The sequence below is a fragment of the Oryzias latipes genome, chromosome 14 (genome assembly GCF_002234675.1).
Source record: "Oryzias latipes chromosome 14, ASM223467v1".
In the NCBI taxonomy this organism is placed as follows: domain Eukaryota; kingdom Metazoa; phylum Chordata; class Actinopteri; order Beloniformes; family Adrianichthyidae; genus Oryzias; species Oryzias latipes.
In genome coordinates, this window is record NC_019872.2 from 7,586,494 (window position 1) to 7,614,053 (window position 27,560).

The 27,560-nt window shown below is 40.4% G+C and overlaps 1 protein-coding gene across 1 annotated transcript in view; it reads right to left on the reverse strand.

Moving 5' to 3' along the window:
• Window positions 1-5,175: 5,175 nt before the first annotated feature.
• Window positions 5,176-27,560, reverse strand: part of nsg2 (neuronal vesicle trafficking associated 2) — a 47,493-nt gene continuing 25,108 nt past the window's right edge. Inside the window, exons 4-5 of the mRNA XM_004076135.3 lie at window positions 9,610-9,720; window positions 5,176-7,113 (exon numbers count right to left, since the gene is read on the reverse strand). Of these exons, the coding sequence (XP_004076183.1) occupies window positions 6,922-7,113; window positions 9,610-9,720 (303 nt within the window). The 3' untranslated portion in view covers window positions 5,176-6,921. The remainder of the gene's footprint in view (window positions 7,114-9,609; window positions 9,721-27,560) is intronic.

Here is a 27,560-nt window from a genome sequence, read left to right on the forward strand (position 1 = left end):
GGTGTCATCCTGCATAGTTCATTATCTTTTCAGTCCTATATCATCTCCAGAACCCCTCCCTTCAGTCACATCATCCTCCATCAGCTGCACTGGCTTCCCATTACCTCCAGAATCAAATTCAAACTCCTTCTGTTTAGCTTTAAGGCTCTCCATAACCTGGCTCCTCCTTATCTTTCCTACCAGCTCCATATCAAAACCCCCGTCTCGTTCTCTTCGGTCATCCTCCTCTGTTCAGCTCTCTGTTCCTCCGACCCGACTCGTCACTATGGGAAGCCTTCAGCTGCTCGGATCCCAAACTCTAGAATTCCCTCCCTCCTGACCTCCATAACATAGACTACCAACTTTCAAATCTAAACTCAAAACTCATCTGTTTAATTTTACCTTTTTACCTGATTATTTTTGACCTTTTGTTTTGTTCAGTGTCCTTGGGTTCCTTGAAAGTTGCTTTTAAATAACATGGATTGTTATTATTATTATTAAAATTTGCTGAAATGTTGTTGAATCCATTCTTCCTTCTACTCGTGAAACGTTTCCTGTGCCGCTGGCTGCAATACAACCCCAAAGCATGATTGGTCCACCACCATGCTTAACAGTTGGACAGAGGTTCTTTTCATTAAATTCTGTCCTTCCTTCTCCAAACGTACCATCTCTCATTCTGACTCATTCTGACTCATTATGGCTCATTATGAGTCTGTCCATAATGTTCTGTATTGGATATTATCATTGTGATATTATAACATTTTCCTTTAATTTACTTAAAACTCTTTTTTTCTTCATCCTTTTTTTTAGATGATCTTGTCCTCTTTATTTATATATTCTTGTAATACTGTACTAATTCAATTTTGTTTTGTCTGCTTTTCCATTTTACTCTTCACATTATTTTATAGAATTATTCAAGTGCAAATTTTAACCTTCTTTCTGACCACTCAAGACACAGGTAATGTAAATGACCAAAGGCTTCACAGCCTTTTTTTCCACACAATACTGAACTCCTCAACTATAGATAAACATTTACCATTTAGTCTTAGTGTTTTTCTGAACTCTGATTGGTAATTCCTTTTAGAAGCATAAAGTTTAATTTGGTCATTTGGACTCCTACCTGACTGTGAGTCCATCACAATGGCCACCTCAGCAGTTTGCATGATTTCAAGAAGGAAGGAAACAAAGTTAAAACAATTCATATAATTGTTATAAATCACAATACATTACTTCGGAATGCCTCTGATCTCCTATGTAAAAAACATTCAGAGAAAAATCTAACAAGGTTAAATTATAACAAGGTTATATAGATTTTTTATTGAAAAAACCTAGCTTGAATAAGCTTGATCTCTACTTTAACATATAACTTTAACATCACTATTTCATCTATGCTTATGGACCAAGTCTCTGTTTCCAATTTGACTGGAATGACAAAAAAATTTCAATCTAGTTTTCCAAATGAAAGAATTCCGTTGTGATTGTGGTTGCTATGCTTCACATTTCCAGAAAAGGCCTGACTCGGGTAAAACTCTGGAATTTCACATCCCCTTTTCATCTCAGCACCATTTGTCACTGCAGTGCAAAGTGTTGATACAGGCTACATTTCTAAATGTGCCAAGGTTTAAACGGCGACTGAAGCCATTGGCCTGATCAACTGGGACTGGTGAGCAGAGAGCTTAACCCTTGTGCTATCTTATATGACCCCACCCTTACTTTGATGTGTTGTCCCTACCATGACAAAGGTGGATAAAGGTGGAAAGATTTCATGTAATCCATGGACACCAGTGAAGATCACAAATCATTGAAGAAAAAAGGTTCAGAGCACTGTCTAGTGGGCCTAGATGACCCAACGTTAAAGTGCCTAGGATAGCACAAGGGTTAAATAAGACCAGCAAAGATCAGAGCGGCTATTTTACAATTTTTTTTTCTTTTTTATAGTAGTGAGCTTATTTTTAGACTTTGCACACGTTTAGGTTTATGGTGAGGTCAACACCTCGGAGTTCGAACAGCACAGAGTTAATTTTTTTTTTTTTACTGAAAGGATGAACAGACAGTCAGATTGACTTCCATCTCATAACCCAGACACTACTTCGTAAATAATTGAGCTTGGCTCATTTTTTTGAATATTCAATGCACCAAGCCCAGCAGCAACCCTGCAGCAGTTAGAAGTTCGTGGACTTAACAGACATCTTCATAAACAGGTGATGAAAGTCTAGCAAAAATAGTGCGAAAAGGGCCTTCATATGTTAAGATACTTCAACACTGAATGTTGCTTTGATTCAACTAATTCCCCAGTTTGCACAGACAAGCAAATGTAAATACAACAAATTGTGGTTATTATCAAAATGATTAATTCTGTTGCTTTTCTTCAAGAAATTGCTTCCTTCACTTTCATCACACAGCAGACTGTGCTTTTGCAGCTCTAGTTTGGATTTGTACATCTTAGCTGGTGTTATTCCTTGTTGAATAAAATGCTCTTTTTGGAGGCCATTTTCACTTACTAGCTTGTGCACAAAACCGTCAATGCATCTAACAATTTGCACTTGAATTGAGAATGTGAATTGTTTATCTGTAACAGTGAAGCTATGTACAAATGTAATCGTGAATCTCTCTTCAGGCCTTTTCTTTCACTGCTCTATTCCTATATATAAAAGACTTGGTGTCATATGCTGTAATTCCAGCCGGGCAGAAACAGCAATAATTAATTTTATGCTCCATGATCAATTTTCCACTATGGCACTTTCATGTTTTGAAAAAGACGCTACATGTGAACGGTAGTTGTAATATGTACATGTTGACATGTTTGTATGCAGACATTTTTGGAGCCAACAGGTAAGTAAGTAGCATTTAAGTGTGTGTGGACAGGCCCCGCCCCTTCTAGATTCATTATACTACTACACCTGACAGTAATTATTATAAAATGGCAGCAATATGTTGCTTTAGGATGGTTTATAATTACAAAAAGGGTTTATTCAAATAACAGAATGACCTTGTGTGTCAGAAGATTCATAATCTCATTGAAACAGTAAAATAAGTCCAACACAAGAGGCCTTCAGCTCTCATCTGTTTGCTCAGCTGTTGGACAGGCCAAATAAAATAAAAAAATAGAAAAACTACCCATACATCCCTACTAAATCTGAGTCCCTTATTGGTCAACGCTCAACTGATTTAACTCTCAGCACACGTTCACACTCTGTTTTGTACATAGAGCCTGAAAATTGACTTAAAAACTTGCAAAGCAACACATGAACGAGGGAGTTCTGAACGTGGAATACCAAGATGTGCATGTTCAAATAGACTTTTTATTGGAAGTGACTCAAGTGCGCAACTCTGAGCCTGGTGTAGCATGACGAAGTTGCCCTCTGTACCAGAGGACACCAAATGCACCACATTGTCTTCTTTTTTGTCTTTCCCGTTTGTGTTGATTACTAGTATGTTTGCTTGAAGCTTTCTGATTGGTTCACACTCCGTGAACCTGGTTAGCCTTTTGTCCCAATGTTGAAAGAATTAAATTTAATCTATTAAAAAGACTTTAAAAGAAAAAGGGCGTAAAAAAAACGTTAGGATACAATTTTTCTTTGTCCTGCAACTTCCCAATGAGAAATGACAAAAACCATAAAAGGAGTGTTTTCTGAACCCAGGGGGGCTAAACTGCTGCAAATTTGCACCCCCCATAAAAAGACTTCTTTAAAAACACAAAGTGTGTACATTTGATGACAAAAACCACATTAGACTGACGAGTCAAAGTTAAAGGCTGAACAGAACATTGTCTGCAATGCTTCGGATTTACTTTCCTATTTCTATAACCGACTCCCTTTCTCCCCTTCTGCGCTCTCTAACCTTCTCCTCCTTCTCCACCCTCTGTTTTCTTCCTTAACCTCAGAGGGCCAACTGCTGAGAGGCAGCCTTTCTCTGACAGCAGGGGTGACAGCTGAAGGGAGCTCTCTCCCTCCAGGTGTGGGGCACACAGATGGCTGAATTTGTGCATTTTAAGTGAAATATTGATTGTCACTTTTTTTTTATCTGAGCCACTAAAAAACGGAAAAACAAGACAGTATTTTTGGATTAATGACCATATTTAATATTCATTTGTCTATCTGTTGACCAAGAAACATTAGAATCTTCAAAATAACTAGGAAATAAATCCGTACAATAGCCTGTGGTGTAAAATTTGACCGGTTTTGTGTCCTTACAAGCTTTTTGATGTTATAATTAAAGAGCCAGCGAGATTAGCTGCCAGAGGATTAAACTGCAGTTCATCTCATATCTGATTGCCAATTGTTCCTTGTAAGTAACTGGAGCTCTACGATCTTTGGAATGAACGAGCCAGTAGGACTGGCAGAGATTTGCTCTTTCGCAGCATGGGGAGAAAAGATGGAGCTTACAATAAGCCGTTGTGCTAAAATCAGCCAGTTTCAAAGATGGTACATGTGTTTATGCAAATGAATTCAGCATCATCTCAAAGCACTGACACAGCAAAAGCTTTTAGCATTAGCTAGTTTTTCTTCGGTTTAGTGGCTCTGAGTGGTTGCAATGCTGACCTAAGAAAAACAAACCAAAAAAAAATAAAAAAACCACACATTTTAGCCACCAGCTGCTTTTCTTCACCTGAGCCTTCAAGTCAGGGTGGTGGAAGAACTGTGTAAGCACTGCATAAGCAACCATCTGTCCCACAAAGTACATCAAGTCTCTGAGTCAGAAATGTTGCATAAATTGTGTGGGAGTTTGCACAAATCTCTGGAAAAAAAAAAAGACGGTTGTAAAAATGTAGGAATATTTTCTTTCAAAGGTTGTCTGCTTCCTAATAGATGAAAACACGTCCGCTGCATGATCAACTCGCATCATACTGTTGGCAAACAGCTGCTCAAGACCCCAATAACAGTTTTATTTTTCTGTTGTGATGGGTTTCTCTCAGTGGAAACCTTGACAACTCAAAACTAGACTGAGGTAGCCGCAGGCTTTCATTAGGAGGGCCAGAAAAGGTCTTTCTTTGTGGATTCACAGAGCACTGTGGGGATAAATAATGCACCCTTGTATTTGAAGATGCTGTCAGTCATCAGATCTCATCAGTACGGACAGCAGAGACATAGCAGGAATCTGATCCAAGTTTGATCACCTCAAATATACAACAGCAGCCGCAGCTGCCGATCACCTCGCACCACTTCTGCATGCAAAAAAGAGACTGTCAGACACTCATCACAGGTCACAGCTTTTTTTATTTTATTTTGAATTTAAAACAAGAGAGCAGGGACAATGTGGCACACTAATAAAATACACCCAGGGCCAGATGGATAAATTATGTTTACACACAAAAAACTTTTTTTTCTGCACACAATCTGGAAAAAAAGGGGCAAGAAAAGACGTAAAGATGATTCAAAAACTGTGGAAAGAATTCCCGTATGTAACATTGATATTTCTTTTGGCTATAATTAGGGTTTTTTTAGGAGACGCTTTTATTAAAACTTTCATAACAATGTAAAAAATTTGGAGAGATTAATTAGATCTTAAGGGAAATCTAAAAGGTACTATCACTGTACAGTTTCTGGAGAGATAAGTCAAAAGCATAATTATATCGCTCCATTTACTCCAGTTGAATTTCCTAGTTTGGATTAATAAATCTTAACTATCTCATCTGCATTTGTGCATTTTTTTCATCCTAAAACAAAATGTTAATAAATCCAATAAATAGCTGTCTCAGTAAGTGTACCAATTTATTCATTTTTGTTTCTAATAAATGTATAAGCTACTTTTTAAATAAATGTATATCCCATGTATATATAGACCACAAAATCAAACACCTGGATTACAATACTACCCATATGAGGAAATGAGTCTTTTTATGGCTAGAAATGGGAGGGGATTTGACTGAAATGCCTTTATGATTGAGATGAATGGAAATAAGCAAGAAAAGATTCAGAAAAGCAGCAAAAAATAACAATTTTTTTGTAAAATTGAGGAATTTAAACATTTGACCCCAGGCATCTAATCAAAGACATCACAATATCTCAACAGTAGCGCTCATGACAACAGATCCAATGTTACACATTATAAAAAAGATAACAGTACACAAACAAAAATTGACTGCAGTTGAAGCCCATTTATGAACAGAACAGCACATTGCAGAGAATAAAAGAAAGAAAGAAGAAGAAATAAATTTCTTTAGTCTTAAACCAAGTGTTTAATAATCCACATGGAAGAGCAGACCTGTTAAAAAAACAACTCACTACAACAATGCATACACACTAAACTAGTCTTAATGCACAACTCTATGTACAAGTTCAGTGATTGAAGGGTTTTAAATGTATGGCACTGCACATGGCAAATGCCATCTGGAACAAATAGGATGAACTGACTCTTTCAGAGAGAAAAACTGAGGATAGTAGCCTCAAATGGAAACCTTTTATTAAAAAATAAATAGTTAAGACTTGAGTTTGGCATTATTTTATGCACAAACAAAAAGCAAACAGGAAACCGATTACAGTAACTAGAATAAAGGCTTTGGGGGGGAAATTGCTGCTACAGAGAGTCTCACTACAAGAAGAAGCATTGAGTTCAGCTTTGTACAAAGAGTTGCAGTCACGTAGAAAATGTCACACCTTACAGTCAAAAATAAACATGGCAATCAAAGAAATGAGAGAACAGGGGGTAAAAAGGGGAGTGTGAGTGTGCAAGTCAGCTAATGATGAGGGTTCCTACAGAGAAGAGGAAGGAGCATATGAAAGGGCTGACGGCATATTGGGAGTGGGAATTAGTCTGTGGGTTCTAATGTCTGCATGCATGTTTTTACTCTATACCATAGTAATGTTAGATTTTTTTTGTTTTGGTTTTGGGAGGTTGGAATTCAATTTTTTCTTAACACCACCAGACATAATTGTGTTTGTATGCGATCTTTATCCCCCCTTGAATAAACTCTCAAGTCTGCATGTGTTTGTGTGTGTTATCTCAGTGGCTTTCACCGCTTGGTGGCTTAGTGTCATGGCCCGCCGCTCCTCCCGGCAGCCAGGGGGAGACCGAGTGAGAGGTGGTTTGCTTGGCCATGCTGTAGTGGCTGATCACTGTGTAGAAACGGCCCCTCGAGTTGGCATCTTGGGCAGCGTAGTAAGCCTCAAGGGAGGCTGGGATGCAGCGCTTGTGCTGGGAAGGAGCAACAAAGATAAGACAGATTTAGTTCTTTTCTAAGTTTCCTGTCGGAAATTTTTACAGGTCAGCCTTGATGATGAGCTTTTAACAAAGTGCAATAGATAGTAGAAGTCTTGGTTAGGTTTTTTCATTTTAGGTCAGACATAGACATTATACTCTTCAGCTTTTCACAAAAAAACTGTTGTTGTTGTTCTCATCTACCTATTACCTTTTAATTTTTTTAAAATTCATCTAATGTCATCTAAAATAAAAATGAACATTAGATGGTATTTAATAGAAGTACAAACAACTTAACTCTACTTTTTAAAAAATGTACTTTACTAATTTTTTATAATTATTTTTTATAATGAATAATTAATGTACTTTTGTATATTTTGAGTTATTGATTTTACTGTAGGAATGAAAAATGATAGCAAGAGGAAAGAATTCCAAATAAAAATACTATATTTAAGTTTATATGGTCACTTTCATTTTCATCTTTTAGTATTTATCATAAAAATCTGTTAGCTTTTTGCTGAGTGTATTTGACATTTTGATTGAAAGTGTGTTTTTACACCGACACACTTTCTGTGGATGTGACACAGTTAATGATGCCTCTGCAGACTGCGGCGAGAGCTCCTGCAGAGTTTCTGAAGCCTGAAACGAGATTTGTCCTCAAGACCGCCACGAGACCGAACCACACAAGGTGACTTCTTGCAAAAAACAGTAAGCAAAGGGAGGAGGTTTCTGTGCCCATTCATGCAGATTTGACACAGAAATCCTAAAAAATAAAACAAATCTACGGGTTTTTTGGTTTTAAAAGATTACGCCAAGTATTTGGTCTTATAAATGTTTGTGTATGGACCCAGAATAAATCATAATGTGGTAAACTTCATAGGAAATAAGACTCTTCGGTATTAGAAAGTCTAACAATTTGTAGAAGCAGACCTATGGGATAAATAGCAAAAGGATAAGATAACATATGATTAGATTAATCATAACTACATCTAATGTTTGGCTGATAAATGAATGTCTATCAAGCCTCATTAACCCCCATTTGTAAGGTGACCTATGAAAATGAAAGTAGGCCAGGAGCACCTTATTTTTTTCTTCTCTCACAGGAAAAACTCCAACCTTTCCTGCTTTATTTAGACAGACAGGTCAGGACTTTAAAAGACACACTAAAGGACAGAGGTTTACTGTGTTCTTAAAGAAACCCTTTGAAAAGAAATCCTTATCAGTTTTCTTCTTTTCTCCTTCTAGATGGTTGTTATCTATAAATTGAAAAAGAAAAAAAAGGCTTAGAAATCCGCTGATAAACGCCTGATAAATACACTTATTATTTATCACATTGTTTTTAAGTCCAATAAAAGCTGCTGTCGGACATTGTGTTAGTGGAGTCTATTTATTGAATAATTGATTACCTAATTTATATTCTGGGTTTTTTAACAAAACACCTTGACCTTGACTTGTGGCTTAGATACTGATAAATCAATTTTAAGATGACAAAAAAGTTTTTTATAGATTTTTTTTTGGGTCTAAAAACCATCTAAAACTATGTTTACACCGAATGCAATTCACACACGAGGTCCAGTTACAATATCAAATCGATGTACAAACGGTAGTAATGCGGTCGGACGCAGCTGGTTTTGGGCTGCGTGGCGTGATGTTTTCCGAGTTCATATATGTAAACTTTGGCAAAGAAGATGGGTCGCGGGGCTCAGCTTTGGCCCTTGGCGTATTGATGATGTGATCAGCTGAGGGAGTCCAAAACCAACATGAAGTAGAATCTGATCGTTCTCCTGAACGTTATATTTTTCTTATTTGTATCGAGACGGTGATAAAAAGATTCTCTAATTTTATTTTTGATTTTGATTTTTCCCTCCTCTGATTAATGCAGGACAGCAAGTAGTCAACCTGGGTCACCGGGGGACACAAATATCGCCAAAAGTGGCCTTTATTCAGATGCAGCTCCTGCAGTAGATGGTGAACCTCACTGTACTGGGAGAGTCTCTGAAAGATCTCATGAAACCAGACTGGAGACGTGTTTATCTATGTTTTTTAGAGCTCTTCAAAAATAAATAAACTTGATGTCTGAACATCATCTGTGTCTCCAATGCATCGTATATGAGATATACGGTGTACTGGCGAGGCTCAAAACTTTTGACAGAAGGTCCTCCCACATGGTTCAAGAGCGTCAAATTTATGAACACATATTTAGAGAAGCGTCAAGCAAGAGGCAGTGGATGTAGGGCGTAAGGTTAAGGCATAAATCGCTTTTGCTGTGAACACAGCATGAGAATAGAAAAACATTAACAGACCAGAATTTCTATTCAGGATTTTCCCAATGTCAGTAGAATAAAATCAAAGTATGAGGCAGTGATAGAAATCAGCTGCTCAACTGTAAAGAGGCTATTCAGCTACTTGTCCCCCAACTTTCTCTGTTCACATCCTATCGAATTTAGAGGTAAATTTAAGGTTAAGCCCCAGTGTGAGATCCAGGCCACTTACCTTATAAATAAATCCATCTGGGCAGGCGTGATCGTAGGTGAAGGCTTTATAAACAACCAGGAACACGATGCAGGCGAGGAAGGCCAAGGCCAGGATGATCAGAATGGTCACCTGGAGGCGGTACAAGCACACGGTCACTGAGTGTGTGTGTGTGCTACTGCTCAATAAGTGTGGCTCTATGTCAGGATGTGTTGTCATAATAGATGGTGAGACGCTGCTGACTGAGGTCAATGGCTCCTCCAGGCAGGAAGCTGAGCTACGATGACTCAGGGTGAGATGATGCTGCTGAACCACCTTGTTTTTACAAAAACCAGGCTTCTTCATTCACAAACATCAGGCAAGAAAGGGAATTGGAATAATTTCTCTGCTATTTTTATTTTCCTGCTCAACTGTTAGCCCTCAGTGAAGCTTTATAGGTAATGATGGGACCCAGCAAAAGCTTTGAGGCTTAGTTCTTGTCTCTTATGCATTTGTGCAGTTAATCTTAATGTTTATTCGGATAAAGTTTTTCTAGCTGAATCTGGGATTGTTCTTCAACTTTTACTCCAGATAAAAATATCACTGGAAGTGGCACAAAGTCTCATTTTGTGGGCAGCAAGCCCAGAAAGGTGAAACGTTATCAGGATTAGTTCTGAAAGATCACTCAAATGAAGTCGAAACAATTAGGCGGTGTGGCAAATGAAGAGGCAACGGAAATAATTCATTTAGGTCTTCGTGCTGATGCAAATATGCAGATGGAGGTGTGAAATATTCATTTGCATGGCAGACAAGACAATGTAGCTGTGAAGTATATTAACATATAAAAGGGTCTGGCTTTTTCTACACCCTACATGACACGCAGACTGGGCGCTTCTGAGTGAGCATTTAATTAAAATTATGCAAATAAAGGAAAAATTATAGCTGCAGGTGAAAAATGTGGTGCAAAGTGCTGCAATATCCTCTCAAAAAAATAAAAATAAAGTAACATTAGATTTATCAGAGTACCGTAAGTAAGCTGAAGAGCATAATCTGATGCCGGATGAATATTCCCGTTCTTCTGCTACCAGTTCTAGACTGGCACTGAAACAAATCCCGATGACTCCTTCTTATACAATTTGTCACAGCGAGATGTCTGAGCAATTACACAAAAGTGTGATCATTAATCTCCATCAGTGGTCCGTGGGAGGACAGGAACAGGAAAGCTAAGCGACTGTTTGCTTGGTGTCATCTGGAGGACACGACTCTCACCCTTGGTTGCTGCTGACATGCCTGCTGAATTACACGTCCCTACATCTCACACTGCCATGCATTCCTTCAAAGTCAGGGTGACCCGCCTGCTGGTGCGGCAGATGATGCTGAATGACTGATTAAAACCCATCCAACTGCTTTTTTTTTTTAAGGGTTGAATGCAAATCCGACATGTTTTCCTTAAAAAAAAAAGGAAGGGGGGGGGGATTAGCACAAAGCTGCTCATCTCATAGAGAAAATCATTCAAAGTGTTTTCTGCATCTGAAGATGAAAGTCTTGAGCTTGTAATGAATGAAAAGGTTTTGTCATGTGTGAAATGGTAGGATTTAAAGTTGCCTTCACTCATTTATGTTTGAATATTTGTTGAATCTTCTGATTCATTATCTCATCAGTCTTTAACAAGTCAGGAGTAAAGCACAGACGACCCAAAACCAATGGGAGGGAATAATCCGCGACAATCCATCACACTTCTACTAAAACTCCATCATCAATTCCGAAAAGAACATACCCCATCCTTTTGTAATAGAAATAACCTCTGAATATCAACCGAAGCAGCAGCGGCCACATGGAGTATGGATCCATTAAAAATATATCTTGACCTTTCTGTATTATTCATTAAAATGTCTGAGGCTCAGCTGCAAACCATGGTAGGATGTTAGAGCAAAACTAAAGCTTAAAACCAAACGTGGTCTGATAAAAGGATATATGGTCTAATACAGGGGTGAAACGATGAATCGAGCTACTCCATGAATCCATTTCTTTTGATACGATCCAACCAGATTGACACGTCTGAGGCAAGTTGTTAAGGAAATCGACCTTTTTCATTATAAAATAAATGGATTATGTCCACATTGGAAAGTACCATTTGGATTGAGGCGTGGTAGATTTAGTTTAGGTAAAAACGACCAGCAGACAACAAACACGTGATGGGAGGAAAACATGATCAAGCCATCATTCCATTCCAATGTGAGGAGACACTTTGAATTTAGCGAAGACATGTGACCATACAGTGTGGTAGAGTGTTTTAATAATGCTCCATTACGATTATTTTAATGTGAAACACAACAGGGGGCTGCACTTTAGGAAACTAAAATGGGAATGAATATGCCGTTATTTCTTGTTTACTTGTTCGTTTGTGCACGTATTTAGTTTACACTTACCAGAAATATAAAATATTTGGAAACTGTTATGACCACATTACACCCCCAAAAAAACAGGAAATATAAATAACCATGTTAACCATAAATATAAATATCACTTTCCCATTTGAATGCTATAATTTGTACAAGGTCAGGCATGAAAAATGCTTTTGGTGAAGTGAACATACCCCATCCAGGGACCTATGAGAATCAAAATAGGACAAGTGGGTCTAGAAAATTATTTAATTATGAATAAATTAATTACCTAATGCATAAATATATGAGACAGTGACTATTGGGGCACTATTTACAAAAATAACCTGAAACTGTTGGGTGTAGAACAAACTACCATGTTTCTGGGGTCATTCTCTGTTGCTGCTCTTTTTTTAAATAATTGTTCTGACGCTAAAAATATAATCAGCTGCTGTGCAGGATGGAGAAAGTAAATCAGTCAGATCAAATTATTGGTTAAAAATGCTTTTTCCGACTTTAAAAAAAAAACAGTTTCATCCCAACATCATTTAAAGAACAAGCTCCTTCATATTTCATTCCACTGCTCAGTGATTCTGCGCTGCTGAAGATACCTCATTGTGAATATGAGGTCTTCCACAAAAACGCATCAGCTTTTAATAATTTATGGCTGCTGGGTGCACCTCAAGTTCAAAGGCGTTTTGGAAATGGCTTCCTGGCAGGCGGATTCTCCGGCATTTGACATATGATTTCTCTCCTTTAATTCTTTCTTTCATTTTACACTGTGCTATGCTGGAATGCAACACCCCACCCACACTCTCGCTGCTGTAAGTTGACAGGCCATATGGGGGAGCAGACACCTCCTCACTTTCCGCCGAGGAACAGAGGCTTTGCCAAGGATGCATCGAGGAATGGAGTAAAAGGAGGTGGAGGGTGTGACACGGGATAAAAACAGAAAAGCAGATAATAGAGTGACGGAGTGAGCAAAGTGAGAAATAGCACAGAAGACGACAAAGACGGTAAAGTGGTGAGCAAAAGGCAGACAGTGGGGAGTTGATAGCGATTTAGAAGCTGGTGGAAAATCTCTTAAATTTTTCTTCCAGACTCTATCGTTGCATGGAAACCAGCTGCAGATTTCAGTAAATCATAGTCTGCTCTCTGTAATTCTTTAAACTCCACAAATGTACATTAAAGTTACTATGAAGTGTTTGAGTAGTGGAAATTTCTTCTGTTAAATTGCCATCTATTTGTTAAAAGGATATTTTCTTGTTCTTTTTGCTGATTTAATTGTAACAAAAATGCACTGCATAATTTGTGTTATTGTACTACTTTTATCAAATGAAATTTGTTAATTTGTTACCTTTAAAATAATTGACATTATTCCATGGAATTGTTTAAAATTGTCTTTTATCATGTTTAGTGTTTGACAGTAGAGCTTAGATGCATTTGGTTGGTGAGATTTTGAAGTAATTAAATTGACCTAAAACATGCAAACAAAATCCCCAAAAAGACAGTAAATAACAGTAAAGGCAGCATGCAGTAGGAATTAAAATCAAACCTCCAATAACTACAAATCAATAGTGCTTAATAGTATATTGTAGATGCAAATGCATGATTAATATTAAAAGAACATTTTAGCATTCATATGCAATTATATAATTTTGTTGCAGTCTCTGGTACAATCCTTTTTTGTCTTTCAGTATTTTTTTCCTATGTCAATGATTTTGTAGTCCACATGTGAAGCTATTTAACAATTTGTGAACTTTTGTACCTCCAACATTTAGTAACATCTTTATTTTGAACATTTTACAAAATGCAAAGTGAGTAAAGAAAAGTAAAATCCAAATAAAATAAAAACATTTGATGTTATTACCTTTTTTCTTCAAACTAGCATCAATTCTTATAGATACACTTGCACAAAGTCAGGAATTTTGTGGATTTGGATTATACACTTGATTCTATTGAATAGGTGCTATCGATGGTTTCAAACTGGGTGAGGAACAGCCAAATTCTGCTACCAAGTTGAGTTCTGACAGACTTTTTCATATCAAGCACAAAAACAAGATATAAGCTCGATCTACTGCATACAAGGCAAAGATCTTAACACTGACAGAGGTTTCACCTCACCATACTGAGGATTTCAGACACAGTGGTTAGCAGATGAAAGACACATCAAGCCTCTTATTGTCCGCCAAAATCAGAAGATGAGCAGCAGTGCCATCAGATTAGAACTGGCATGGGACCCATCAACTGTTCAGAGACGTCTGGCCAGAAGTGGTCTGCATGGAAGAGATGCAGATAAAAAGCTCATCTACGAAAGGTATACAGAAGAGGGTGCAAAAAATAGCAGACGGGGCTCTGGACTGATGCGCCAAAATTAAAAATACTTTGAAATAGGTGCAGCAGAAAGTGGTTTATCCATTGAAGAGCTAAAGAGAGCCTAATAATGAATGTCTGTGGGCAACACAGAAGCATGCACTGCAAAAACAGGCCCTTAGAAATGCATAAAAACATTTAACCCCATTGGCGGATGTTTTTTTTAACAATCTGCCAATGGGGTACGAAAGAGTTCTTCAGAAAATATTATAGTCGCTAAGACATGTTTTGTCAAACTAAGATTATTTAGCTGCTGAAAAACTTTTTTTGATAAGATTATTTTTCTGGGCACACAGACATCTTTTTTCTAGAAATACTTCTTGTTTTACTTTAGATTTAGTGTTTGCAGTGTGGTGGAGCTTCCTTAAATGTTTAGGGCTGCATTTCTGCAAACTGAGTTAGAGATTTGGTCAGAATTAATGGTGTTCTCAATGCTGAGAGAAACGGGCAGATACTTATTCATCTTGCTATAGCATTAGGGAGGCGTATGACTGGCCTCATATTTATTCTGCAAGAGGACAGCAACCTCAATCACACAGCCTTAGTTATGACAAACTATCTTCAGGGCAAAGAAGAACAAAAAGTTCTGGAAGTGATGGCATGGCCCGTACAGAGCCCTAATCTCAGCATCATGGACTGTGTCTGGAATTACATGATTGCACAAAGGGGTGTGAGAAAACCTACAGTTCTGTGGTTGGTTCTTCAAGATGCTTGGAAAACACTACCAACTGCCTTCTTTCTAATGCTACATTCACACTGGCTATGTGCCACGCATTCAAGAATGGGCTGAAATGACGATTTATCGTATTTCGGGCAGATACTCGCTGCATTGTTTTACAGGTAAATACCCTAGGGCGGTTCAGTCAATTAACTCACCTGCTCAGCGTCCTATTTAAGCCCAGGTGCGCAGTCGTTCATTATCTTTCTTACCTTCGGCGCTCATTCTTCGCCCCACCCTCCTCCCCGGCTTCCACCTGTGGGCTCCGTAAAGGGGGGGTTTTGTTACCCGAAAGTGTTATGGAAATTTCTCATGGAATTGAACGGAGCCTTATGCCAAACGAAAATATGTGAATGCCAACTTAAAGAATGTGGAAATGTCAAATAAATATTTCTTACTGCAGGAGTTGTCTGACTGAAAGAGCATTTTTGGATGCACATTTAGAACATTGTGTTCACCCTAGTCACCCTGTCACTACTCAATACTAGCCTGGAGCTTGAATCCTATTCCAGGCTTTTTCTTGCACAGCTCTATTCCGATTTAGGAAAAACCCGGTGTCATATAATTCCGGCCGGACACAAACCGCAAATATAAATTTCTCCTCTGTGATTTTAAATGGTTGGCACTTTCATGAATGAAAAGGGACGCCATCCATTCGCCAAATCCAAGTCCCTGATTGGTCAGAGTTTGACCTGGTTAAATTTTCAACCTGCGTTCAAAAGCTGCATGTTTTGTATGTAGAGCCTGAAAACGGATTTAAAAACTTGACAAAGTGGAAGCCTACATTGAAAGTGGTCGGTTGTACGTGCATTGTGTGAGTGTAGCCTAAGATTATGTGCAAGTGTGCCTAGAAGAATTGATGCTGCTTTGAAGAAAAAAAAAAGTGACAACTGAATAACATGTCCATTTTTAGACGTTTTTATACAGGACTGTACATATTTTACTATGAAAACTTTGTTTGCATAATTTTGACATTTTCTATTAGGATGGCTTCATGAAAAATTTCACAAGTGTGATCACATTTTTTTAAGGACATGATAATGAAAACTTTGTGAAGTTTTTTTTTTTTTTCCCCTTTATCCTTCTGGGGACAGCCAATTTCTCCTCCTGATTTAGTAGAGAGTAAATGTGCCCAAGACACTAAAGCCCTCAACCATTCATCACGGTGCTGAACATTTAAGCCAGGGATCATCTACCTACATTAAAAAAATATGAAACATTCCCTTATCCTCTTAAGGCGATTTTATAAGGATGAGATTAATGATGTATGTGACAGAATACCTGTTAGGCTGATAGCTAAAAGGTCACGGCTTTGATTCTCTTCGTGTCCTTGAGCTAAATGCAATGACTGCACCAGCAGCACATGGAGTATTAATGTGCAGATGTGGATGAGAACATTAGGTAAACAACAGCTAAAGAATAAGTGAAATACAGTAAGATCACTTCAAGGCTTTTCAGTAAGGAGATGAAGATCAGAAACTTAAATGGTTCGGGACGAGACAGTTTAGGTCTGCAGGCCTTAAGAGCTCATTAAACAATGACATATGGAGCTAAAGGAAGTCACATTTCACTGCGTCCTCCATTAACATCTTCTCCTCTACCTTATTATAAAGCCGTCAGTTCATGAACAACTTTTTTTTGCTGCAGTTACAATTGATTGAGCAGCATTTAATAGTTTTTAACCCTTTAAAACCATAAAAAAGGATAAATTATCGTGAGGAAGCTTCAGGGCAGAAGTAAAGTGGTCGACCTCCAATCGAACGGCTGCATGTTTGATTCCCGCCTTGACTGCCATTTGGGCAAAACACTTTTGGCCTAATCAAGATAGAAAAACTCCAAATCTACCATATAGAATATGATAGAATGCTATATTGTCATCATACAAGGAACATAATGAAATTAAAGGTGGCCATGATGTTAAGATGCATCTGGAGTCATGAGAATTAAAGACAATAATAAAAATAAAAAAAGAGTGCAAAAATAGTAGAAGCATGTCTACGGTCCAGGTGAATACTCAATTCTGACTGGCTGCAGGGAGTGGATTAAAAAGTGATGTACCATACCTAAAGAAAAAGTCACATAGCCCAAAAGTCACATAGCCCAAATCTTCTATATCACTGTGTTGGCCTAAACACCAGTTGGGATTCCAATTATTAACATGTCTTAAGCAAGTTTATAAAAAAGAAAACCCACAGTCTGTCGTACCTTATTCCACAGTTTATCAAAACAGCTAGACAATAGAAAAGATCCGTGATTTTATAGTTTACTTTAACCTGTTTGGTTCATTTGGTTATTTTGAAGACTGCAATGCAGCCGAGGAGAAAGAGAGAAGAGAGTCTAAGGAGGAAATAAGACATAAGGGGGAATGGAACCTTTTAGACTTTAGATTTTGTTTCTTTGAAACCAAACTTTTGGGTCATCGTTGCATCATCTTTGTTTATTTGCGTCTAATGGTTCAGGCTTCCGCATTGTGCGTTAATTTCTGTTATACCACGGTCCGGTTGCATACTCGATTCTGACTGGCTGTTGGGTGTTAAAAAGTGATAATGCGTACTTCGTCGGCCATTAATCCTTACAGATACCACAGTGATAACCGCACGCCTAAAAAAGAAGTTCCGGTCACATAGCTTAAATATTCTATATCACTGCGCTGGCTTCTGTAAAACAAACTTTAGCTTCATCATCTGGACAAAACAAGCAGTAAGAGGTGAAATTTCTTTCTGATCTTTATTTAACCCATCGGCACAGATATCACTTTCCTTTGCCGCTGCAGTCGAGCCAGCAAAGGGGTGCGTTGTCACTGTGACCCACCACGTAACAAATATTCAGCTTTTTGTGAACAAAGCAATCCAAACCGAAAAAATAACAAGAATAAAGTACTAAAAACTGGTTGAATATTTATTTCTTTTGTAAGTGACTATGATACAAGAGGATTAGTGGCCTTCAAAAGTGTGCATTGACGGCATTAATGCACTTAAAAGTCCCATAGCAAAACAAAAAGTGTAAAATTGGAAAAGAGTTTAGGACAAAAAACAGACAACACTTAAACCATAAAGATGAACAGGGCTAAGTCATTTTGTAGTTTTTATCCAAATCACTTGTTATAGTCGAAGATATAGAGCTAATTCTATGTCCTTCAGTGGTAAATGCACCTTTGATGCATTTGTTTATTATGTGTAGCAACGGCACCATTGTTTGCCTATAACAAGCTTAGTGAGTCATTGTGTTTCTTATTTTGCTGTTTTTTTATCGTGTTTCTTTTATTCTCCAAGAATATCGGCAAAAAGGAATTAAATTACAAAGTTATTAGAAAAGTAGAATTGAATGGAATATTAAGAGGAAAAACCTTGAAGGAGACGATGGAGAGACGGCCTCACAGAAGAGCAGCTCAGATAGAGTTGTGGGGGGAGGTTTTGACAAGGAGGCTGTAGGGGGATTTGTGCTCCTCAGTACAGCTTATCCGGTTGAGACAAGTGCAACTACTGTAGTGAAGCAACGCAGTACAAACACTGTGCCATCCAGACAATCCTGTGGCGAGAGCTCAGGAGGGTAAAATGTCAGCCTGAGGAGGCAAATATCAAGCTCTGATTTCACACTAACTGTACTTAGAGCTCGACAAACTAAAATATTCTCACTTTTTCTAGAACGAGGCATGAACTTAAAGCTACAAAACAAATATAAACTCATGTAAACTCAATGTAGAAACCATCTACTGTTACAATTGTAATCACCAAACGTGTGTCTTAAATCGGGTATGATCAAATAGTTGTCACTCTGCAATAGCTTAATGCAAAATTATGCTTTTGGAGGGTTTCAGTGAAAACCTTCCAAACTCTAAATCTTCAGCTGTCTTTGGTTTAGCTCCCGTGGAATTACTTTGAAGGTTATTCAACTAGTTTGTTTTTCTCCATCTTTCTTGGCTGTCATGTTCTGTTCTGCTTTGCACCTTCATGTCACACCTGGTTTCTATTATTAATTGCCACAGCTGCTACTTCTTTTCATTTCCATTCATTCATTGTCTAATCTTCTGCAATATTCTGTTTGGCCTTCAAGTTTGTTTAAGATTTTATAACATTTAAGTTCACATCCACCTCCTTGTTTTTAGGTTATGTTTTACTCCCTACTTCAACTTGTGGTAGGAATTGACCAAACAAAACCAGGAACAGATCCAACCACAGCAGAGATAACAACTTTAAAAGGAGATGAGTGCCAATCATGCTAATGTACATCAGCTAAAATAGGCCTCCATCAGGCATAACTTCAAAGCTTTTATCTGTGCACTTACGTCTCATTTGTTACAGGTAATGACCTCAGGAAAATGCATTTTTGCCTCATAATTGAACACCAGGTGGGTTAAGAGAAAACCCAAAGTATCCTGCAAAGAGTAACACAAATTTTGTTTCAGTACAACTACATGCAACAAAAAAAAGCCCCACTCAGTTAACCTTAAGTTGTTCATTAAAAGTCAATTTCCAATCAATGCAACCAATTTCAGAACTTCCTAATTAGTCAGTAACGCTGGAAGCTCATCATGCACACCCCTCACCAATCGTAAATCAGAAAAAAATCAAACAGCAATTTTTCTCAAAAGAAACCTCTTAGGTAAGAGTGATAATCAGTTCTTGCACTTCTAGCTGGAGGTGCTGTAAGACAGGAAGTGCGATCAGATGGAGCCAGCACATGCTCATACGAATGCACAGCACACTTTCAGACAGATGTTTACACCACAAAACACGGTCCACTGCTCTATTGTCTCTCCAGCCCCTGGTCTCCGAGGCTGTCTAACGTGCGTTCCATGTCTTTGCCCGTTTGAGTTAATTCTGTCTTCCAAGACAAAAATCGGCTCAGTGTATTTAAAAAAAATAAATATATATATCTATATATACACTTTTTTTGATAATTGTATTTATTTCCATCTGCATACATTTTTATGACCGAGTTTCTTTGATTCTACATTAAAGGCGTAAAATTCTTGTTTTGTTTTTTTTTTATCAAAAAGCATTTTTACTTGGGTGCAACTGGTGCCACTCTAAATTCTGAGGAATCATCAGAGACAAAAACAGCTCGACAAGAAAAATGGGGGATAAAAACAGAGGTGACATGCAGACGTAACATCTGAACCAACAGGGAGTAGATGAAGAGATTTTGTGCAGGAGGAGCTTCAGAAGCGAGAAGAGGACGTGACAATTTATAATGACGGATAGAGCTTTAAGGGACACAGAAGAGTGTGAAAATCTAATTGACATCTCATTCCACAGTTAAAAAGCAGCTTTTCTAGATCGGCTGTCTAAATATCTGGATAAAAAGAACATTTAGCAAGTTTTTAGCTAATCTGGCAAACATTGAAAAGTGAGTCAGTTGTCTATCGAACCTTTAACATACACACGGGTGGCAAAATGGATGTAAATGATTTCAAACTCGTGTGGTGGTTAAAGGAATAATTGTTGTAGAGGTCGTGCTTTGGAGCAGTGATTAGCCCTGGGTCAAATCTGGATCCTTTCTTTGGAGTCTGCATGTTATCCCTTTGCATGTGGGGGTTTTGTCCGGGCATTCTGGCTTCCACCCACATACCAGAAACAGGGTTCGTAGATTAATATGAGAGGCCGCCTGAGAGATAATTCAAACTTCATCCTCACAGATCCCATCATACGCTCACACACATACCACTATAATTCAAACTTGGTTTCACAAATACACTCATACTCTCACGCACATACCACTATAGTCTTATTCACACAACAGTACACTCTCATATGCACAATCATACTCTCATATAAACACTACTATACTCTGATACAGAGGGTAGTGTTTGAGCTGCAAATCAAATTCATGCATACGCACAACTATTCTTTGTTACAAATACAATTATTTTTTACTTACAAATTATATTATACTCTTATGCATATTCCATAGTTTTCTAAATAGTGCTAGGAAGGTGTTTAAAAGACTATAATTGTCTCATAAAAATACTACGATTGTGCATTTACAAAAGTTTGATGGTACATGTGAGGGAATAGTACTATATGTGGGAGAACATGACTGAAAAGGAAGTTGCTTTGATCAAACAGGAAGGATTCTTAAATTCTTATTACCTTATTGGTTAATATGTTTAAAAACAAATTCTCTTATTTATTTTTTATTTATTTTATTTATTTTTTTTACTTGTCCTGTCCAACAGCTAGGCAGGCAGATGAGAGCTGAGGGCCTCTTGTGTTGGACATATTTTACTTTAACAAGAGGGGTTATTAATCTTCAGACAAACCAAAGGTATGACTGAACAAACCCCTTTTGTAATTGAGGCCAAACTTTTATTCATTTCAACCATGATTGAAAATCTTTGGTGTTGGACCGGACGGAAAAGGAAAGAAGGGAAGAAGAGGGAGGGATGTCAGAGGGAGGGGGGGGGGGGGGGGGGTGATAGTGAGAGGGGGGGGGTAAGACCATGAAGCAGCATAAAGCAGACAGGTTTACTGGTTGTTTATCGTTACGGTACAGTTCAAATGTAGTACAAAAAGGGCGGGGCCTGTTCACACACACTCAAATATTATCAACACACCTGCTAGCTGCAAAAAATGTTCACATGTCAACATGTACACAAAACAGATAGTGTTCACGAACGCATACCTATGCCTTTAAACCAACTAGTGTGAAATCTTTCATTCATTCAATCATGCAAACTATAAGTGCAAAGTGAGCTAACACTTGTGCTCAGGTGAGTGTTTATGTTCTTCTAAAATGGATGGTGGAATGTGAAAAGAAGGAGGAGGAGCGCCCAGCCACCCCCACACCCAGACCCCCGCCACAGCAGCAGCGGCAGCCGGAATTCCCCCAACGCCACACGGGAACAGGCAGGGAACGACCGCCCCCCGGGCGACCAAGACCGCCACCCAGGCCAGGGCCAGCAGGACCGCCGCGAGGCCCCCAGAGCCAGAGAGCAGGGAGGCGCGGAGGGAAAGAGAGCGCCGCCCCAGCCCAGCCAGGAAAGCAGCCGCGCCGGAAGAGCCCAACGCAGGGCCCCACCGGAGAAGGACGCCCACAGCCCCAGACGAGCACCCCACCACCACCCAGGAGTTCCGGGCATCCCCCCGCCCCAACCCCAGGTACGAGCCAGGACCCCCCAAGGGAGACCCGCTCCCCACTCCAGGCAGCCACCCACCCGGCCCACGGTTGATCCAGGGAGGAGCAAGGCAGGGGCCCGCCGCCCCCGCCCAGGAGGGGGGAACCCCGGGGAAAAAAGGGCGGCCCACAAGGGGTGTTATAAATATGGCCCGACCAGGCTCTGCCATGTTGGAAGTTTGGCGGGGCCCAGCGCTCAGGGGCAAGGACCAGGACCCACCCCCCAGGGACACGAACACCCCCGGCTCAGGTGTAATATGAACCCCCCCCCCACCGCGCGGAGAGAGCACCGCCGGGCCCAGGGAGCCGGCACCCAAGGGACACGGCCACCATCGCCAAGGGGCCCGCACCCCCCACCAGGGAAGGGGTAGGGGACAGATGGACCCAGGTCCCACCTTCCTTGCAAAATGTGTGTGCGTGTATGAGAGGGTGTGTGTGTGCATGTGTGTGTGTTTATGTTGGAATGTATATATTGAAGGGGGAGGGGTGTGTGTACTAAGGAGGGTGCAGTTAAAATTGGCGAGTAGGGCACTAGGGGGACATCTCCTGATTACTCACAGTGATGTCCCCTCACCCTCCCCACCAAGGGGCCCTAAATGTCTAAGGTGCGGTTAAAATTGGCGGGTAGGGTGCCAGGAGGACATCTGCTGCTTGCTTGCAGTGATGTCCAAGCACCCCCCCTACCAAGGACCCTTCATGTCTAAGGTGCAAATAAAACCGAAAGAGAGGGGGCCCACTCCATACGGCAACCAAGGCGCATCGCAGGCTAGACCCCCCACCCCCTCACCCTAATATGAGGTTATATGAGGAAGGGGGTAAGTTGGGGACAGCTGGTAGACTGTCCCCCGGGTGGTCAAATAGCTGTCCCCCAGCCCCCCCCCCCCAGCAAAGAGGCCAGGGCCACCCAGCCCAGGGGCCCCACCCCCGGAGGCGCCGACACCCCAGGCCCGGCACCACCCACCCCACACAGAGAGAAAGGAGCCAGAGAGCGCCCCCCCCCCCCCCCCCCCGGAGCAAGCCCAGGCCCCCACCCCTAGACGCAGGCCCTAGAGGAGCTCTGGTCAGGCCTTGACGGGACCGAGGAGGCCAACCGGCCGAGGCAACCACTGATTGCCTCAGCGGAGACCCCGACCCGTTAGCCCCCCCGACCCGTACCAATAATGCCCCCCCCCCCCCCCCCAGAACTCCCCCCCCAAGGGACAGGGCCGACAAGCCCCCCACCCCACCCCAGACCCCGCAGCCGAAGCGGATGACACCCAGAGCGACCGGGGGACCCGAGAGGGTTGTCCCGTCCCGTCCCAGAGCCAGGGAAGGGCCGATCCCAGCCCCAGGTGCAGATGGGCAGCCCATCCGGCACCGCTGGGCCCCCCCCCCCGAGCAGCCCCCCCCCCCCCCCCCCCCGCCCCCGAGCAGGGCCCCCCGCCAACCCCCCCCAGCGCAGGCAAAGGGACCACCCCCCCAAGCCAAGCCAGACCACCACCCCACCCCCCCACCACGCACCCCCACACCCAAGCCCAGAGGACCACGCAGCGCCCCAGCCCGCCCCACCCAGGCACCGGACCCGACCCCCCGACCAACGGAGCCCCCACCGCCCCCGCCAGGCACCGGAGGCCCCGACCCCCACCCCAAACCACGGCAGAAGGGCAAGGAGCAGCGACGACCAAGCCCCCCACCCCTTAAGTCATGGAGTCAACCACAGGAGACCAGAGAGACCGAATTCTTTCAAAGTTACTTGAGCTTTGGGCTGACATATTTTCCAAGCTGATATGATCAAACAGCAGATTTCTATGTTGACTTATGTTTATATTTTTCTTGTTTTTCCAATTTATTAAAATAGTTTTTTTGGCAATACAAAGAGTTGTGAAAATGATAGATGCTAATCCTTCTTCTATATCGATGGCACTCATGCCACCAAGCACACAAAGTGACGGTGAAGCCGTGATTGAAACCTTAAGCCAGACTGATAAATCGGCACATACCTGCTGCCAGAGAGCCTGGACAGGAGTGCAGAACCACAGTGCGTGCATGTAGCTGTCGGTTAGATTATTATCACAGTGCTCGCAAATATCTGAGTTACTGAGACCCATCTTGAACATCCTCTGTCCAGTGTAGTAAATTCTGTGAAGAGTTTTGAGATGGATTAGCTGCAAATTTGGACTTTTTGTCAGTTTAAAGGTGTTTAGACAGAGTTCTGACCAGAAGCTTTCATCTGTGCTGATGCTCAAATCTGCATCCCATTTTTTTGTTGGAAGGGCAATATTGTTATCTAAATTACATAAAAGTTTGTATATTTTGGAGAGAGTTCTATTCATTGAAAAAATAATCAGAGTGGTAACTACATCTGGTAGCTTTAAATCGTCGTCTTTAAATTTATACTTTTTAGTAATACTTGATTTAAGTTGCTGATATTCCAAGAAGTTATTTATTCCATGTTTGTCTTGAAGTTCCTGGGGAGTTATGAATCTTCTATCAATAATTACGTGCTCTAGTTGTTTTATGCCCCCTGCTTGCCAAGCTGGGAAGTGAATCATTTTTTTGTTAATAAGGATGTCCGGGTTGTTCCAGATGGGTGTCATTTTGCACGGTTGAATTGATGATTTTGATATTTTGAGAAATTCTCCAAATCTAGCTAGCAGTAGCTGTGACGTCACATGGTTGACGTGGAGTCTAGCTTTGGAGGACATGCTGCTGACGCTCCCTGATGCACCTGCTCTAAAAATCCGCCGCATTTCTTGCTCAACTGCCTCATTAGAAAAAGCCCCTGTGGATGGCGGCTTCCGACTTTGTTCCAACAATACGGACATTGTAGAGGCAACAGTTGTGGTGTTTAGGATGTTATTTAGCAATGCCATAGCCTCACTGAGATGTTCCTGATCCGCCATTCTCCAATTTTTCAAAGAAGGGAGTGTCAGGTCCATCATTTCACGCCGCTTGAAAAGTAACCAATAGGAAGCTGAGAATTTAGTTCTATGTCCGTTTTAATCAAAATAACTTCCGTTTCAATCAAACTGTCTTACACGTGCAATTATTCTTCTTCTCATACCATATCATGTTGTTTTGCATTCACATTTATTTTGTCACTTCCATTTTACATAAGTATGTTTGTATGTGCAAAATGATACTGTGGAACATGTCAAAGTATTGAAGTCTCTGTGAGCATGTATGAATGTAAATACAAGAAGATATGACTATAAAACAGTATATAAATACCTATGAGAGAGTACACCAATATTTATATAAGAGTATGATTAGGCGAGCAAGAGAATATGGAAGTATATGAGAGAGAGTATACTGTTGTGTGAGTAAGACTGTAGTGGTATGTGTGTGAGACTGTGATGGTATCTGCGAGTATGAAGTTTGAATTATCTCTCAGGCGGCCTCTCATAGATTAATTGGTAACTATCACTAGGTGTGAATGTGAGAATGTGTGTTTTCCTGCAACAGATTGGCAAACTATCCCAACAGTGGCTGGGAAAGGATGCAGCAGTGCAGAGACTCCAAAAGGGATTCAGCAGATTTGGAAGGAGTATGGATGGATGGATGAAGTCCCACTCCAGCTATATTTTAAGCTATTTTAAAAGCATTCCCAGTCTTTTAAGAATGCTTATGCAGTTTGTTTGTTTGTTTTTTGCCAAAATCAAAAACCCTGTGTTGGTTTTTCTTAGAGAAAAATGCTACAAGAACATGTTAAAAACACCTAAAGCACGATTTTCATTGGAGTAGATCTTTAAAAGTAGACATCTTGTTACTCAGACAATGACTGGTAAGTTCTGACTGTGGTTTGGATACTATAATCAACAATATTATTCTCTCTTTTTTCAGTCAACTACTTTCCACAGATTTTGCAATAAAACATTATTAAACCTAATAGTCAGTAATGCAATTAATTCCAATAGAAATTTTGTTGGTTGTGCAGCACAAAACCACTTTTGAAACCTGTCTGAATATACTGTAAACTTACAATCTTGCATGGAAAAATAGGGGCAATTTACCAGGTAGTCTAGGGTGGATCCATTTTTGAGTCAATGTTAGTATTATTTCTTCCCAAAGATAAATAAATCATCAACAAAAGCATCTAGTTATTGCAAAAATAACATGAGCAAAAAATATGTAATGGTCTTTTAGCCATTTTGGGGGATTGACCATGGAATGGCCCATAAAATGAGACCTGCACTCTAAAAAAATGTGTACTTCTTTGATGCATGATCAAGGCTTGCTGGACTGTATATCGCGCTGTTTGTCCTTTGTTGCGGTTACCACTTCCATTTCCCATCATGGTTTATTTTGAATCAACAGGCAAGTGTTTAGGTGATTCTCAGATGAGGAATTTTCTTCAATTTCTGTCACAGTTTTTCACATTTGGTTTGCTAGGAAAGCAGAGTGATCCCTGAGGACCAGTCATAATATGTAGTCTTGCAAAAATAAAAAAAACAACTACAAGCAAAAACGACGACGAAAGATTGGATGGCCATTGAAACGAGTAGGTATGTTTTTTTGGAGTTGTGGAAGTGAGTGCAAGCATTTTCCCCTATTTAGCACAAACATGCCAATTTGAGGCTTCACAAAAGCTACAGACCTTTTATGTCTGCAAGTCTGAGACATATGAGCAAAACAGGCAGCTACAGTGAAGAATCACTAATAGATATAAAGATAGATAGATATAAACTTTATTAATCTCCCAAAGGAGAAATTCAGGTGTCCGGTAGCAAAACACACAACCACACACAACAAACAACAGTAAAAAGACAGTTCACAAAATAATATCAGTTCATATCAGGCAGGTTCATTAAACAGCCTGATAGCTGTAGGGACAAATGAGTTCTTAAAGCGCTCTGTCCTGCATCGCAGTGAAAGGAGTCTTTTACTCCGTGTGCTCCTCTGACCAGACATCGTGTTGTGCAAAGGATGTCTGGGATTGTCCAGGATGCTCTGAGTCAAAGCCCTCATTCTCTTCTGCAGCACAGATCCCAGAGAGTCCACCCTCCTCCCGATCACAGATGCACACCTCTTAATGAGTTTGTCCAATCGAGTGCAATCCCTCGTGGTCATACTGCCACCCCAGCAGACAACCCCATGGAAGACAGCACTCGCCACAACCGACTGATAAAAGAGGAGCAACATGTCAGTACATACATCAAAGGACCTCAGCTTTCTCAGAAAGAACAGTCTACTCTGCCCTTTCTTATACAGAGCATGAGCCTGCTCCGACCAGTCCAGTTTGTGGTCAAGGTGCACACCCAAGTATTTGTAGGAGTCAACCACCTCGATTCCCCCTCCATCAATGATCACTGGCTGGTGGGAGGACTTCCTACTAAAGTCAATAATCATCTCCTTGGTCTTTGATATGTTCAGCACAAGACCATTGTCCCTGCTCCAAGAGGTGAATCTGGTGATGAGCTCCCTGT